This window comes from Arachis hypogaea, chromosome 6, assembly GCF_003086295.3.
Source record: "Arachis hypogaea cultivar Tifrunner chromosome 6, arahy.Tifrunner.gnm2.J5K5, whole genome shotgun sequence".
NCBI lineage: Eukaryota > Viridiplantae > Streptophyta > Magnoliopsida > Fabales > Fabaceae > Arachis > Arachis hypogaea.
This window is the reverse complement of record NC_092041.1, coordinates 5,343,866-5,360,340: the sequence shown is the minus strand read 5'-3', so window position 1 is coordinate 5,360,340 and position 16,475 is coordinate 5,343,866. Positions and strand designations below refer to the sequence as shown.

General features: G+C 37.4%; 1 protein-coding gene across 1 annotated transcript; it reads left to right on the top strand.

The window, feature by feature from the left end:
* The first annotated feature begins 9,006 nt into the window (after positions 1-9,006).
* Positions 9,007-10,598, top strand: LOC112695556 (epoxide hydrolase 2). Its single transcript, XM_025747932.3, has 3 exons — positions 9,007-9,529; positions 9,613-9,857; positions 9,950-10,598. Exons 1-3 carry the CDS (start codon positions 9,065-9,067, stop codon positions 10,194-10,196), a joined length of 957 nt encoding a protein of 318 aa, XP_025603717.1. The 5' UTR covers positions 9,007-9,064; the 3' UTR covers positions 10,197-10,598.
* The last annotated feature ends 5,877 nt before the right edge of the window (positions 10,599-16,475 follow it).

Genomic DNA, 16,475 nt, shown 5'->3' with positions numbered 1-16,475 from the left:
ATTTTTGTTGATGAGCACAAATTTATTGATATACCACACAAATTTTCAAAGCTTACTACACAAAATTTTGCACATAACACAAACGTATGAATATAACATACAAATTTTATCTCATAGCATACATATTTTTATACATAGTACACAAATATTTATACATAGCACAAATTTTTGCTATAAATGTATTTTATTAATTGAGTGAGTCAATATTTTGCGTATGTAGTTTTTTAAAAATGTCTATATTATACATCAAAATTCTATGCTATGCAACTAATAAGATTTTTGTATTGTTCACACAAATTTATGTGTTGTGCGTTATTAGTTGGATGTTAATGTTGACATATGATCTTTAAAAATTTTTTATATTATATACTAAAATTTGCATGCTATATGTTAAAATTGATATGTTATGAATTAAAATTTTTGTATTCTATTTTATGAATATTTATAAGAGAAAAAAATAATAATAATAAAAACGATGATAATAGTTAAAGAAAAGAGAAGTGGCGCACCTAACATTTTTGCTTAAAAAATTGAACCCCTAGTTTATCAAATTTGCCTTCAGTTAGGAGGATATGAGAAATTCAACTTATTCTAAAGTTTTAAGAAACAATAGACAGTAATAACACAAATTTATTTACTTTTATATATATATATATATATATATATATATATATATATATATATATATAATTAGAATTTATGGCAGGATAAAATAGTCGTAAATGTAAATATGTAATTGAAAAAATCTCCAGGGCATAACATCAGCATGCAGTAGCACCGTGCCTGCGTGCGTGCATTTCCGCCATGAGTAATGCTGCCCGCATTGATGTTGGCATTTAATTTGGACAACCAGAACTATAGAAGCATCAACTAACAAGTTCCTCCGGCAAAATCAGAATATTAGTGCTAGTTTGTATTGATTTTTTGAGTAAAAGATATGTATTGTGCCTCCAAAAAGTCGGATAAAACTGAACAGATATCTCGGTTCAACGGTTCAATCCAAACGAATTACGTCTCGCAGATCTCGGATCAAAACATCCCACACAATCTTGGATTTCAACAAACAAGAATTACGGAGACTAACCGACCACTAAGCGAACAGACCACGTTATAAAATCAGGCCAAAGAATTAAACAGGGACACACACAAAAAAGAGAAGAAATCCAGTATTCTCATCGAGATCACACCTATTCTCATCCACTTCTTTTATTTAATCTTTTATTTCACTGATTTGGGTGTCGGAGTCCTTTTTGCAGGTACCACGCTCGGGTCCAGATTCTTGAGGATACAATCCAACCAGCTTGGGTCGCCGAGCTCATCTCGATCGACAGGAAACCGACGTATAGCTCGGCATCAGTGTCCATACAGGAACATTTGACGCCCACCGTGGGGTCCGAATAGTCTAGTTTCGCCCACGATCATTTTAATTCTCATAATTTGTCTGCATCTACTTTTGTATTCATTCTTCTTTGCAGGAAATTTATTTTTCTACTGCGAGGTATGTATTCATTTTACTTCCCATATCTCATTAAAAAACCTTTTTCAGCATCATTTGCAGTGTTTTCGACTGTTTGATCATTAGTATACTTTTTTGCATCTCGATCCATCTTTTTAGAATTAGACTTTTTGGCAATTCATCTATATCCTCTCGTCTCAGCACACACAACATATGACTACAAGGATACCCTTCGTGATCCCAATGACAACATTCACACTCTAATTTCTTCTCATTGCGATCATATACAAATGTAAATATTTTGACTCTCTTTTGAAAAACACAAATCTTGTATACCATAGTTGTGGAAAGGGGCTGACTATGTATAATGTCTAAAGAAACCACTTCTTCAATTTGCTTCCTCACTAGTTTGAATATCTCTCTAGTGTATTGCAGCACAAAGCTCGAGAGACTGTAAGGCAGTTGTCAAAACAGGATAGAATTGATTGTCTTGAATTGAGCAACCATCTCAATGTTGTGATAATCTCGTAAAGCCCGTTCAAGATTCTCCACCAACTCTAAAATTCTATGCCTTGAATGAAAAAATCTCTTTATGAAGTTGTTAATGCCTTCGCATCGTGAAGTGGTTCTAAAACCAGCACAAAATTTATTCCGAAAAAACGCCCTAGCTCAACTTTCTTTGTTTTCATATTGTTTGTCAATCTATGACGTGTCGCTACCACCAAACTCTTTAACCAATTTTGACCATTCCTCTTCAAATTCATCAACATCCCACTTGACATAAATAAACCTTTTAAATGATTCACATAAGCCTGGGTCTTTGATTCTCAAAGTAGCATTTTTTGAAGATGCCATCTGCACAACTATGAGTTGTATTTGGAAAAATCTCATTAATGGCCTCTTTCATAGCCTCATCTGCGTCAGTCACAGCAACTTTAGGATGCTTGTTCATCATAACCTCCAAAAAATTAGCCAATAACCACTTGTACGTGGATGCCATTTCATTATCAAGTATGGCAAACCCGAATATACACGTTTGCCTGTGATGGTTACTCCCAAAAAAGATTACCAAGGATTTCTTGTACTTATTCTTTTTGTACGTTGCATCAAACGCAAGGACGTCACCAAAATATTGATAATCAGCTCAGCATATTCCATCGTCCCAAAATAAGTTACCTAACCGATCCTCCGTAGTTGAACTATATCGTGCCATAGCCATCGGGTCAACGTCAGCCTTTCCAAACAGGTAGCTTATGGTAGCATTGGCATTACCACCTAAAAGGCGTAACCGTCGACTCCGGTCAAAGTGGTTATCTAAATCTTTCTTTGTAAAATCAGCTCTGGCATACCCACCAGCTTGTCTTGTCTAGCCATAAACCCCATAATTTGAGATGTTGGCACACCATACATATGCATGATGTTAGCTTGTGCCTTGTTTGCATCAGTTATCTGTAGATGGTTTGGAATTAGGTGAATCATGCATTGTGGTACTAAGTCATGGTTATGTTCATCGAACAAATTCTTAACCCTCCAAACATTTGCACTTTTATCAACGTATAAACACAATTTAGCTTGACAATTAATTCGTGTCTCAGCCTTTTGTTCCCTCTTTCGTGAAACATTGTCATAATATTTCTTCTCTCTCAATTTGGCCTTATTACAAAAGAACTTTCGTCTTGAGTAACAACCATCTTTAGTTTTCACAAAATCGCCTTTCCGAACTCCAAAGCCCACACATTTGGCATATGTCACGTACATATCATATGCTACCTCAGATGTTGGAAATATATTGCATCCACCACATTGACATTTTTCTGTTCCTATCTCTTGGTCCAAGCTATCATCACCGTCATTGGCTGAACCCACTTCTATAGTTTTCATCTCTATCTGAAAATTACATAAATAAAATATATCGATGTGTAATTTAATATCAAGGTAAATATGTATATAATATAACATTACTCTATTCGCTTAATTAAGACTTATTCTAATAAATTTGAGAGAACAATTATTCCTTTTTAAAATAATGATAAAAAAATATATAAATTATAATTATATTGTAATAAGTTATATTATGATAAAACAAAATGATGTGATAAAAAAATATTAATTTATATTATTATAAGGATTATTGTTAAATATGCACAACTTTAAAGCAAGTAGGTAAAGATTTTACAAATTTTTTGGAAGACTATTTATTCTCATCTCCAAAAGCCATGAAACACTATTCTTACAATCCTATTGTGGTAATGAATTTGTCAACAAATTTTATTAATTTAAGAAATTTATTTATGATATTTTATCACCACTCACATCTAATATGAAAGAGTACACTTTAAAGTGCATGAAAATAAAATTTATTCTTTGGCTAAAATTAGCCTCAATGCCAACCAATCAAGAATCACCATAAATCCAGAACAAGTAAATAGTTTGCAAATTAAGGTTTATATCAATGATTAAATTTCAGCAATATAAATTGCTATTATTAATTAGAAAGAATAACCTAACAATTAGTCAATAACAAATTATAAATTATCAATTATCATCCAAACCAAGAACACAATAACAACTAAAATAGAAAAAAATTAAAGATATAAAGATCCATTACTTCACTTTTGTTGAAAGGAAGTGTTTGTGGATGCTTACCTGATGAAAGATGTGGCAACGACTAGAACCACACTGTGGAGGGTAGAGTGCCAGCGGTAACGAGATTTACACCGTGGTTATACCTCCTGCAAGAAAGAGGACCATAAAAAATTTAGTGGTGAAAGGGACATGGATTAGTATTGTGAAATACTGGGCTCATTCAAAATCATAACTGAACTTACTGATAAAATTGTGAAAGAATAGCAAAAGACGAGAAAAGAACTTTTATTGATTGTTGACTGATTGAATTGAATTGTAAACTATGAAGGTAAAACTAAGTATATATAGAGTATTGGCCTATGAAAGATAAAAGTAAATAAAGATAAGATAGAGATAAAGATAAAGATAACTATAAGATAAGATAAAGACTAAAAATTACAATTGAATTTGTGTATTCTGTTGGGCTGAATTTGTGGACCGTGAGACGTCTTTATTGTTGTCATGGGCTAAGGTGGAAGAGTGGTTTAATACGCTCCCGCAAGCTGGAGGATGAAATATGTCAAGAACACTAAGCTTATTTAGATTAAAATGGAAGGGCTGAGGAGACAAAGGCTTGGTGAAAATGTCAGCTAGTTGCTCAGAAGAGGAAATTGGGAGAAGTTTCATCACTCCAGCTTGAGCTTTTTGTCGAACCAAGTGACAATCAACCTCTAAATGCTTGGTTCGTTCATGAAAAACTGGGTTAGCAGCAATATGAAGAGCACTCTGATTATCACAATATAAAACTGGTGGGCGGATAGGAGAGATGCGTAAAAATTGTAACACATTTAGTATCCATTGAAGTTCACAAGTTATGTTGGCAAGTGCACGATATTCTACTTCCGTGGATGAGCGGGCAATGGTGGTTTGTTTCTTGGTCTTCCAAGAGACTAAAGAACTGCCTAAGAAGAAACAATAACCTGTTAAAAATCATCGAGTGTCAGGACATCCGACCCAATCAGAGTCACTGAAGCCGAGAAGCTGAATTTCTGATTCCCTTGGAAAGAAAAGTCCTTTGCCTGGACTAGTTTTCAGATATCGTAACACATGCTTGGCAGCTTGAAGATGAGATTCAGTAGGAGATGCCATGAATTGACTTAATTTTTGAGTGGCATACATGATGTCCGGTCAAGTAGTGGTGAGATAGATAAGACGGCCAACCAAACAGCGATATACAAAAGGGTCAGATAGCAGGGGACTTTTGTCTTGATATAGTCTTGTGGTACTATCTATTAGAACAAAAGCAAGTTTAGCACCTAATAAATCAGAATCCTCCAAAAGATCAAGACAATATTTTCTCTGAGATAAGCAAATTCTCTTCTCTGATTGAGCAACCTCAATACCCAAAAATATTTTAATGGGCCCAAGTCTTTAATTCGGAAGTGTTGGTGCAAAATAGACTTAATGGCAACAAATTCAGAAATAGAATTACCAATGAGAACAATGTCGTCAACATAGACTAAAAGGATAGAAATTTGATCACCAATGAATTTAACAAATAAATTATAATCAGATGAGGTCTGCTGATATCCATGAGATAGCAAAAGATGAGAAAGTTTGTCATACCACATACGACTAGATTGTCGTAAACTCTAGAGTGACTTAAGTAACTTACAACATTGATTCGGTTGAGGAGATGGAAATCTGGGCGGCAGAGTCATATAAACATCCTCAGAAAGATCTCCATATAAGAATGCATTATTGACATCCAACTGATGTATGGGCCAATGCTTCATAGAGGCCAATGCCAAAACTAATCTGATGGTGGCAGGCTTGACAACAGGGGAGAAAGTTTTCAAGAAATCAACACCTTCAGTTTGAGTGAACCCTTTAGCCACAAGACGTACTTTATATCGATCAACTGAACCATCAGGCTTACGTTTGATGCGATAGAGCCATTTACAGCCAACCGGCTTAACCCATGTAGGGCAATCAACAAGACGCCAAGTTTTGTTCTGCTCAAGAGCATCCAACTCATCTTTCATAGCACTACGCCAATTAGAGTGTTGATTGGCATCCTTAAAAGACTTTGGCTCAACGTCAAAATGTAGAGATAAAAGAAACTTTTTATGTGAAGATGAAAGAGAAAAAAAAGACATGACTGAAGATAAAGGATACTTGCACTTTGAGGGAGATTGATTTGTAGATGTGAGAGAAGAATTACACAAGTAATCAGAGAGATATGCTGGAGGTCGGCGAGGCCAGTCGGAATGACGAGGATGGAGTTGCTCAGGTGGTGAAGAAGGTGACGGGGGATGAGAAGGTGATGGTAGACTGGTGTCTAGTGTTGAAAGTGATTCGGTGGTCATAGGTTCAACTTGGTTAGGAAACGATAGTGAGGAAGAAGGAGAGGTTATTGGAGAAATTAAAAAACTAGGTGGAGTTGGGTCAATGGGTATAGGTGAGGGTTCGACTGAGAGACTAACTGAATCTTGTTTTTGAGAAGGTGTGTTTGGCAATGTTGGGCTGAGTGTATGAAATTGGACATTTTTTGTGACTAAGGGCAAAATCATTTCATAAAAAATCATGTTTCTAGAAATCTCAATTCTTTTATCTTCTAAAACATAAACAATATATCCTTTAAAACCTTGTTGAAAGCCAATAAATACAGCCTTTTTGGCTCTTGGATCAAAGTTTGATCTGTTTGCCGTTAGGGTAGAAACAAAACATAAGCATCCAAAAACTTTAAGGTCATGATAATTTGGTGGATGATTGAATAAAATCTCAAATGGTAATTTAAAATTAATTGCGGATGATAGAACTCTGTTAAGTAAATAAACAGCATGTCTAATAGCATAAGACAAAAAAGATGATGGTAAATTAGATTGAAATATAAGAGCACGAGCTATATTCAAAATATGTTGATGCTTGCGTTCTACCCTTCCATTTTGTTGAGGAGTTTCAACATAACTACGTTGATGAATAATGCCATTTGAAGCATAAAAATCAGGTAAAATAAATTCTGGTCCATTATCGGAACGAATAATTTTGACTTTGGAGTTGAATTGTGTTTCAATTAAAGTAATAAAAAATTTTATTTGATTTTGCACTTCTCCTTTTGATTTTAATAAAGTAACATATGTAGAGCGGCTAAAATCATCAACAATAGTAAAAAAATATTTATGATTATGAATAGAATTTTATCGAAACGGACCCCAAATATTAAAGTGTAATAAATCAAAACTTGTATTGGCTTTGTTAAAACTTTGAGAAAATGAAAGTTTTTTTTACTTAGAAAGATGACAAATGTCACAAGCCTCGTCATGATGCATAGAGATAAAAGAAAATTGTTTATGTAAATGATTAAGTCTTTGCCCAGAAAGGTGTCATAAACGAAAATGCCATATATTGAAAGGTGTAATGGGTGGAGATTGGATGGAATTTATGGAGTGTGTAGTGGATGAATTTCTACCGAAATTGGGTTCAAAGACATATAATCCCTCTCTCATTCTGGCTAAATCAATCGTCCCCAAATTGTTGCTCTGCAGAGTGTAAGAAGAAGATGAAAAAGTGAGTTCACATATCAGTGCTAAAGTAATTTTTGAAACAGAGATAATATTAAAGTTAAAATGAGGTAAATAAAGAACATCATGAAGAACCAAGGATGGTGAAAATTGAATGATGCCTTTATAAGAAACAGTAGTTCGAAAACCATTTGGTAAATGAACAATAATAGGAGAAATTTGTGTGTAAGAAATAAACCAAAACAAATTTGATGCAATGTGATTTGTGGCACCAGAATCAATGATCCAAGTATTCAAGAATGAATCTCGATTGTAACAGTAGAAAAAGTATTGAAAGAACAAAGATAATGAGTAGTTGGATTTGACAAAAGTTCAAGTTGGTTTGAAGGACGAGCTTCTTCGTTGAAAGGAAGTGTCATAAAAGAAAAGTGTTGGGCTGACGAAAGGTCCAAAAGAGGCTCCGGATGAAGTTGCTGGTGTGCCCTTTCTCCTTGATCTAGGACAGAGTAAGAAAGTTGATTATTCATAGCGAGAGGAGAGGTTGAAGGGGTTTTAAGATCTGAATTGGTTGATTTACCCATAGATATCAGCAGAGCTCAAGAGGAGCTCTGATACCATGATAAAATTGTGATAGAATAGGAAAAGACGAGAAAAGAACTTTTATTGATTGTTGACCGATTGAATTGAATTGTAAACTATGAAGGTAAAACTAAGTATATATAGAGTATTGGCCTATGAAAGATAAAAGTAAATAAAGATAAGATAAAGACTAAAAATTACAATTGAATTTGTGTATTCTGTTAGGCTGAATTTATGAATCGTGAGACGTCTTTATTGTTGTCATGAGCTAAGGTGGAAGAGTGGTTTAATACTTACTTCTTGTTGTAGAAACATTACTTCCATTATTTCTTTCGAAAAATTATTATAAGAAATTCTAATAAATTTTACCTTCTCTTTCTTTCTGAAATCTTTAACCCTTGATAGCTCATAGAAGAGAGTAAAGGGGAGTGGGATTGAGGATTTTGAAACTTAATGGCTCAAAAGAGGAAGAGGGGGATTAAGGGTTTTGGAAATTGTTAGGTCGGAGAGAAAGTGGAAATGGAATATACCAACTCATAATTAATAAAAAATTAAAATTATACATCAACTTTAATTTATGGTCCATCAAAAAAGACACATGTCCATAAAATTTTAAATCTCAAAACGCAACTAATGGTCAGGTGAAGTCATTTTTGATGACTTCATTATTGGAGTGGCCGCCTTAAATTATTCATTGTATTTCTATGTCTCAACCATGATATTGAAACAAAAATTACTCTAATCATTTTGGAATAAGCAGCCACCATAAAATAAATTATCAACTGTGGCAATTACGTATATGATTCCATCATGTGGTCAATAATTCAGTTTGTCGACTTTCTCAAGTACAAAACTGTTTTCTTAGTATTAATATCCGGTTCCTTAGCACTTAGCAGCAAGATATAAGAGCGATAGATCGATAGAGCTTTAGTCACGAGAAATGGAGGGAATAGAACACACAAGAGTGGAAGTGAATGGCATCAACATGCATGTTGCAGTGAAAGGGCAAGGCCCGGTCGTGCTCTTCCTCCACGGCTTCCCAGAGCTCTGGTACTCCTGGCGCCACCAGATTCTCGCTCTCAGTCACAAAGGGTACCGCTGCGTGGCCCCCGATCTCCGCGGCTTTGGCGACACCGATGCTCCTGCTTCCGTGGACAGCTATAATTGTGTCCACGTTGTGAGTGACCTTGTTGCACTTATTCAGTCTCTTCAAGTCGAGAAAGTGTTCTTAGTGGGTCATGATTGGGGTGCAATCATCGGTTGGTACCTCTGCTTGTTTCGTCCTGAACTAGTCAAAGCTTATGTATGCCTCAGTGTACCTTTCTTCCGAAGAAACCCCATTGTTCCCACCGTTGACTCCATGCGTGCTCTCTATGGAGATGACTACTATATCTGCAGATTTCAGGCATCCTCTATCTCACTCTCTCACTCATATATATAACTTACTGTTTGCTCCATGCATTTATATATCATGGATCTGATATGTAGGAAGAAGGCAAAGTGGAAGCTGAGATGGCTCAAGTTGGGGCTGAGTATGCCATCAAGAACATGCTTACAAATCGCAGGACAGGTCCTCCAATATTCCCTAAGGGAGAGTATGGAACCGCTTTCAATCCTGATATGAAAGAAGACTTGCCTTCCTGGCTCACTCAACAAGATCTTGCTTATTTTGTCTCCAAATTCGAAAAGACAGGTTTCACCGGAGGATTGAATTACTATAGGAATTTTAACAAGTAATTAACTTCTCTTGAATCTTGATATTGAAATATACAGGATAGTATATTCTCTTATTAAAGATAAGTTTTCAATTGTAAATTTTTTGCAGGAACTGGGAGCTGACGGCACCATGGAGTGGAGCGAAGATCAAAGTGCCGGTGAAATTCATAGCAGGTGAGTTGGACTCGGTATACACATCGTTAGGGATGGAAGATTATATTGAGAGTGGAGGTTTCAAGGAAGATGTGCCAGGTTTGGAGGAAGTCATTATTCAACCAGGAGTAGCTCACTTCAACAATCAGGAGACGCCACATGATATCACTAATCACATTTACAACTTCATTACCAAGTTCTGATTCTACTTAATTATTACCCACTACTATTTGGTTCTGTTTTAGCGTTTTACCATAGGAAGCCATATATATAAGAATAAGGCTACTCCTCCTGCTCTCTGGAATGTATATCTCTCTTTAATTTTCACTTCTATATCTTATCCTAGAATTTGCTTTTAAAGTCCTCTTAAACTGAATAATGAACCTATTTTTCAGTTGCTCCGAGTGGTAGTTTTCTGCACCAATTTGCCACCTTACAAACCACATTTATAACCCTACCTACTCAAAACCCAGAATGTTCTAAAAGCAATTATTTACTAATCAGAAACATTCAAGGAAATGTAATGTAAGCTCATTATGAAGTGTACGTGTGTAAATTAAAAGATTACTATGTGATGATATCAATGAGAAGAGATCAAAACCAAATATTCTTTGTTAGTAAGGATAAGTTTGACAAACAGCTAAATAAAATTAAACTCCTAAGAAAGTATAAAACGCAAATGAAGCTGTTATGCAGAACTTTTGCATAAGTGGATGTAAATGATCGACTATTAAATGTTGTGAGTTCTCAGGTCAATAAAAAATTTTAAGATAAAAGGAAAGGAAAAAGAAGGAATTAAAATGTAAAAGTAAAGAAATAAAAAAAATAAAAAGAAAAAATATAAAATGTAAATGAAAAATATAAACAACAACTGAAAGAAAAGGTATAAGATGTAAATGAAAGACTCAAAGAAAAGGTAGGAGGAATATTTGATTTTTTTTTTTTTTTGTGAATCCGTTTGCGTTAGTGTGACATTAGTAATTTTAGAGTATTTTGCCAAATAATTCTGACCCTTTATTCTGATCCTAAAATTTATTTATAGAGAATTTTAATAATTAAAAATTATAATTATATCTAATAACTTTTTAAGAATCGTTTGTAAAAGACTTGTTCCACATATTTGGACAGTATAACTCTATCATAGGAGAGTATATAACGTAACTGTTTCTAAAATTGGCTCTAATAGTGACTTCCAAAGTTGCTTTCGATCTACACTAAAGTTGGTGGTTTTTTTTACAGAAAGAAACGTTTTTCAATTATAGAAAATTCAAACGGTACTTATAAATATTAAAGAAATATCAATTCTAGATAATAAGAAGATAGATATCCTATGTATTAAATTAAAATCTGATAACAAGCTCAATATTTGATTACTAAAAATATTAACAGAAAAAAATAAAGATCAAACAGAATTTCTTTTTTTTTTCTAAATCTACACATATGTGTTGCAAACAAATAAGATACATCTTTTTCTTTTTCATATATGATATGACCAGTAAACATCGGTTACGAGTTATGAGCTCGGCAACGTATGATCCTCGGCAACCGACCTTTTTTCTGAAGGATAGCATTAATCATTGCTTGTAACGTCAGATACACAATCAATTCTCAGACGTTACAACCTCATCCGTTCGGATACACAATCAATTCTCAGACGTTACAACCTCGTCCACATGGATATAAAGGAACGAGGAAACAACCAAAGGTAAGATCATCTTTTTATGAAAGCATTCACATCACATATTACTCTACTGACTTAAGCATCGGAGTGCCTTTGCAGGTACCCGACCCCCCGCTCCAACCGACCGACGTATACTATACTCATTAGGGAGGAATCGCCGACCTACGTCAAAGAACCGAGTTATACCTCCACCTCATTCAGGCAAGAATAGATTGGCGCTAGAAGGAGGGCCTTCGTGTGAAATTTCCTTCCACGAGCCCTTGAAACCCTGACATTTGACGATGGCCGATGTCCCTCCCCCCACCCCGTCCGAACTTCTCCGGATGGTAACTGAGCTCCAGCAGGCGAATCAACGCATGGCTGAAGCAAACCAGCGCATGACAGAAGAAAACCAAAGAATGCAACAACAGATTCAACAATTGGCTAACGCCAGACTGGAACATAACAATGATCGTCGCGAGCGCCAGGAAAATGATGACCGACGCTCCGAACCGACTCATGTCTCGGAAACACCTCAAGACAACGACGCTGACAATCGGGACGAGGAGGCGATACCCGAGGATGATGATGACCAGCCCGACAACTCGGCGGGGCCTTTTACGGCCAACATCATGAATTTCCAACTACCACGACAATTCACGTTACCGACAACACTAACCCCATACGATGGGCTAGGGGATCCTAAGCAGCACATTAAAAAATTTAGATCTATTATGATTGTCAATGGGGCATCCGACCCCATTTTATGTCGTTGTTTTCCTTCCTTTTTAGACGGACCCGCGCTTGACTGGTTTTGCTCTTTACCTGCAGATTCCATTTCACGCTTTCAGGAGCTAGCAAAGCAATTCGAACAACATTTTGCAGCATCGGCAATTTACTTGCATGATTCTGACTATCTGACTACAATCAAACAGGGTCCACAGGAAAGTCTGAAGGATTATATTACCCGTTTCACGAAAGTAGCCATGCAAATTCCTGGTCTACACCCAGAGGTCCACTTGCATGCAATTAAAAGCAGCCTCCGACCTGGCAAATTCCAAGAAACAATTGCAGTGGCCAAGCCAAAGACTTTGGCCGAGTTTAGGGAGAAAGCTAAGGGGCAAATAGACATCGAAGAGCTTCGACAGGCCCGACGAGCAGAAAAGTCTCCCTTCATGAAAGATGAGGATAAACCTCGGGAGAGCAAGAAAAACTTTAAGCCTGTGCCACGATACGAGTCCTACACTCAGTTCAACACCAAAAGGGACGACATTATCAAAGAAATTTTAAACTCCAAGCTCATCAAGCCACCCCGTAAAGCCGGCAACTACCCCGAGCCAAAGAACGTAGACAAATCGAAGTACTGCAGTTTTCACCAAAAGCATGGTCACACTACAGATGAATGTGTGATCGCCAAGGACCTATTAGAACGCTTGGCGCGGCAAGGACACCTTGATAAATTCATTGCAGGACATATGCAGAAACGTCCAAGCTCCGACCAACCCGCGACAATTTCATCATCCAAGGAAAAGGACAAAGCACCAGCTCAGCCCAGAGGAGTCATTAACTGCATTTCAGGAGGATATGCCGGTGGAGGAGAAACAAACTCGGCAAGAAAACGGACATACCGGGCCATGTTGGCGGTCGAACACTCTTCTGTCCAATATCAACCAACCCCAGACATCCCTGAGATGACTTTTGGTTGCTCTGATTTTAAGTCAAACCATATGAACTATGATGATCCTGTGGTGATCTCAATTCAGTTGGGAGACCTTATTGTCCGGAAAGTGCTGCTTGATCCTGGGAGCAGCGCCGATGTACTATTCTTCACTACATTCCAGAAAATGAAGCTCAGCACCCATATCATGCAAACTTACTCAGGAGATCTAGTTGGATTTTCAGGTGAACGAGTGCCTGTACTCGGATCTGTGTGGTTACAGACCACACTCGGTGAGCAACCCCTAACTAAGACACAGGATATACAATATCTCGTGGTCGATTGCTTCAGTCCTTATAATCTCATACTAGGAAGACCCTTCTTAAATAGATTTGCTGCTATTGTTTCCACTTTTCATCTTTGTATCAAGTTTCCTGTGCAGGATAATATAATCGCCACCGTACATGGTGACCTTCACGAAGCACGGCAGTGCTACAATTCCAGCCTCAAGCCAATCAAAAGAAGCACTCAGGCACGCGTTCACTCCATACAACCCGGGAGACCACTGCTAAACGAGCTCGACCCTAGGGCCGACTTCGAAGATCGCCCAACCCCAAACGAAGAGCTGGAAAAGGTTATCCTCAAAGAGGATCCTACCAAATTCACATTCATCGGAACATCTATCACCGGAGTGGAAAAGCAAAACCTGATAAATTGCTTACGCCAACATGCCGACCTATTTGCTTGGACTTCAGGAGATATGCCGGGGATAGACCCAGCAGTAATCACACATAAACTACAAATGAATCCTACAGCTCGGCCGGTCTGCCAGAAGAAAAGAAACCTCGGAGCCGAGAAGCGATCAGCGTCCGTAGCAGAGGTCAAGAAACTTATTGATGCCGAGTTCATCAGAGAACTCCGCTTCACGACATGGTTAGCCAACATCGTCATGGTAAAAAAGAAAAACGGTAAATGGCGCATGTGCGTCGACTTTACTGATTTAAATAAGGCTTGCCCTAAAGATGCTTATCCTCTGCCAAATATTGACACCTTGGTTGACAATTCATGTGGTTATGGTACCTTGAGTTTCATGGATGCATACTCTGGTTATAACCAGATCCTTATGCACCCATCAGACCAGGAAAAAACAGCATTTATAACTGAATACGGCAACTATTGTTATAATGTTATGCCTTTTGGATTAAAGAATGCAGGTGCAACTTACCAGCGACTCATGAACAAAGTCTTCGAGGAACAAATCGGCCGAAACATCCAGGTATACGTAGATGACATGGTTGTCAAAACAAAGGATGGCTCCCCTCACATACAAGACCTCGAGGAGATATTTGCACAAGTCAGAAAATATAACATGAGGCTGAACCCCGAGAAGTGTGCTTTCGGCGTCCGAGGAGGTAAATTCCTCGGCTTTATCCTGACAAACCGAGGCATTGAGGCAAACCCTGAAAAGTGTCAAGCAATACTTAACATGCAAAGTCCCACGAGCATAAAAGAAGTGCAGCGTTTAACAGACAGATTAGCAGCTCTATCGAGATTCCTTCCAGGCTTGGCATCTAAATCACACAGCTTTTTTCAATGTCTAAAAAAAGATAAAAAAATTTTTACTTGGACCGAAGACTGTGAAAAAGCATTTGCCGATTTAAAACAAATCCTTTCAAAACCACCAATTTTACAAAAACCCAAACTCGGCAAGCCACTATATTTGTATTTATCTATTACTGACGTGGCAATTAGTTCTGTTCTCATTACAGAGGAAGATAACCAACAGCGACCAGTCTACTTTGTTAGCAAGTCATTACAGGATGCAGAACTTCGCTACCCGAGGCTCGAGAAACTCGCCCTAGCCCTGATCTTCTCCGCAAGGCGACTCCGACCTTATTTTCAAAGCCATACAATCATCATCAGAACAGACTACCCACTTTGTCAAATACTCAGCAAGCCCGAGTTAGCAGGCCGGTTAATCAAGTGGTCTATAGAACTTTCCGAGTTTGACATCTCATACCAACCACGCGGCACCATCAAACCACAATGGTTAGCCGACTTTGTCGCAGAATTAACAAACTCACACCCAGAACAGGTAAATCAGACATGGACCTTGTTTGTTGATGGTGCCTCAAACCCTCAAGGATCTGGAGCAGGCATACTACTGGAAAGTTCAGACGGCATAGTCCTAGAGCACTCCCTCCGCTTTTCCTTCAAAGTTAGCAACAACCAAGCGGAATACGAAGCTCTCATTGCAGGGCTAAGGTTAGCAGCCGATTTAAATATTAAAAATTTAACAATACTCTGTGACTCTTTATTAGTTGTTCAACAAGTCAACCGAAGTTTCCAGGTAAAAGATCAGATTTTGCAAAGATATTTAGATGTTGTTCAACAACTCTTAACAAACTTTTTGAACATTACAATACATCATATACCTAGAGAACAAAATCATAGAGCAGATGTTTTGTCAAAGTTAGCAACAACACAAGCACACACTGCCAAACTATTGCAATCAACTTTAGAAAAACCAAGCATTGATACAATGAGCATTTTAACTACTTTAAACAAAGATAGTTGGCAAAATTCTTATCTCCAGTACCTCAGACATGGATCTATTCCCGATGAAATCCAAGACAAGAAAAAGTTTAAGAGACAAGCATCTTTTTTCACATTATTAAATAACACTTTATATAGGCGGGGTTACTCCCGACCGCTCTTAAAATGTTTAGACAGGGATGAAGCCGACCTTATTTTATCTGAAGCCCATGAAGGTATATGCGGAATGCATACCGGAGCTCGCAGCTTAGCACAAAAAATTCTCCGAGCAGGATTTTATTGGCCCACACTATGGGAAGACAGCAGCAAGAAAGTCAAGACCTGTGAAAAATGCCAAAAGCATGCCCCGATCATTAACCTACCTGCCGAAGAACTTCATCATTCCGTGGTAAGCTGGCCCTTCAATAGATGGGGCATAGACATCCTCGGCCCTTTCCCCACAGCCTCGGGACAGGTAAAATATCTGGTAGTTGCCATCGATTACTTCTCTAAGTGGATTGAGGCACAACCTTTAGCAAAGATAACATCATCACAAATGGTAAACTTCGTTTGGAAGCATATTATCTGTAGATTCGGCATACCACAACACATTGTTACTGACAATGGTCG

Bases quoted from the DNA above. Each gene is read 5' to 3' on its own strand.
- LOC112695556 (XM_025747932.3), top strand. From the start codon at position 9,065: ATGGAGGGAATAGAACACACAAGAGTGGAAGTGAATGGCATCAACATG. The intron at 9,530-9,612 runs GCATCCTCTATC...TCTGATATGTAG, and splicing joins ACTATATCTGCAGATTTCAG to GAAGAAGGCAAAGTGGAAGC. The intron at 9,858-9,949 runs GTAATTAACTTC...AATTTTTTGCAG, and splicing joins TACTATAGGAATTTTAACAA to GAACTGGGAGCTGACGGCAC.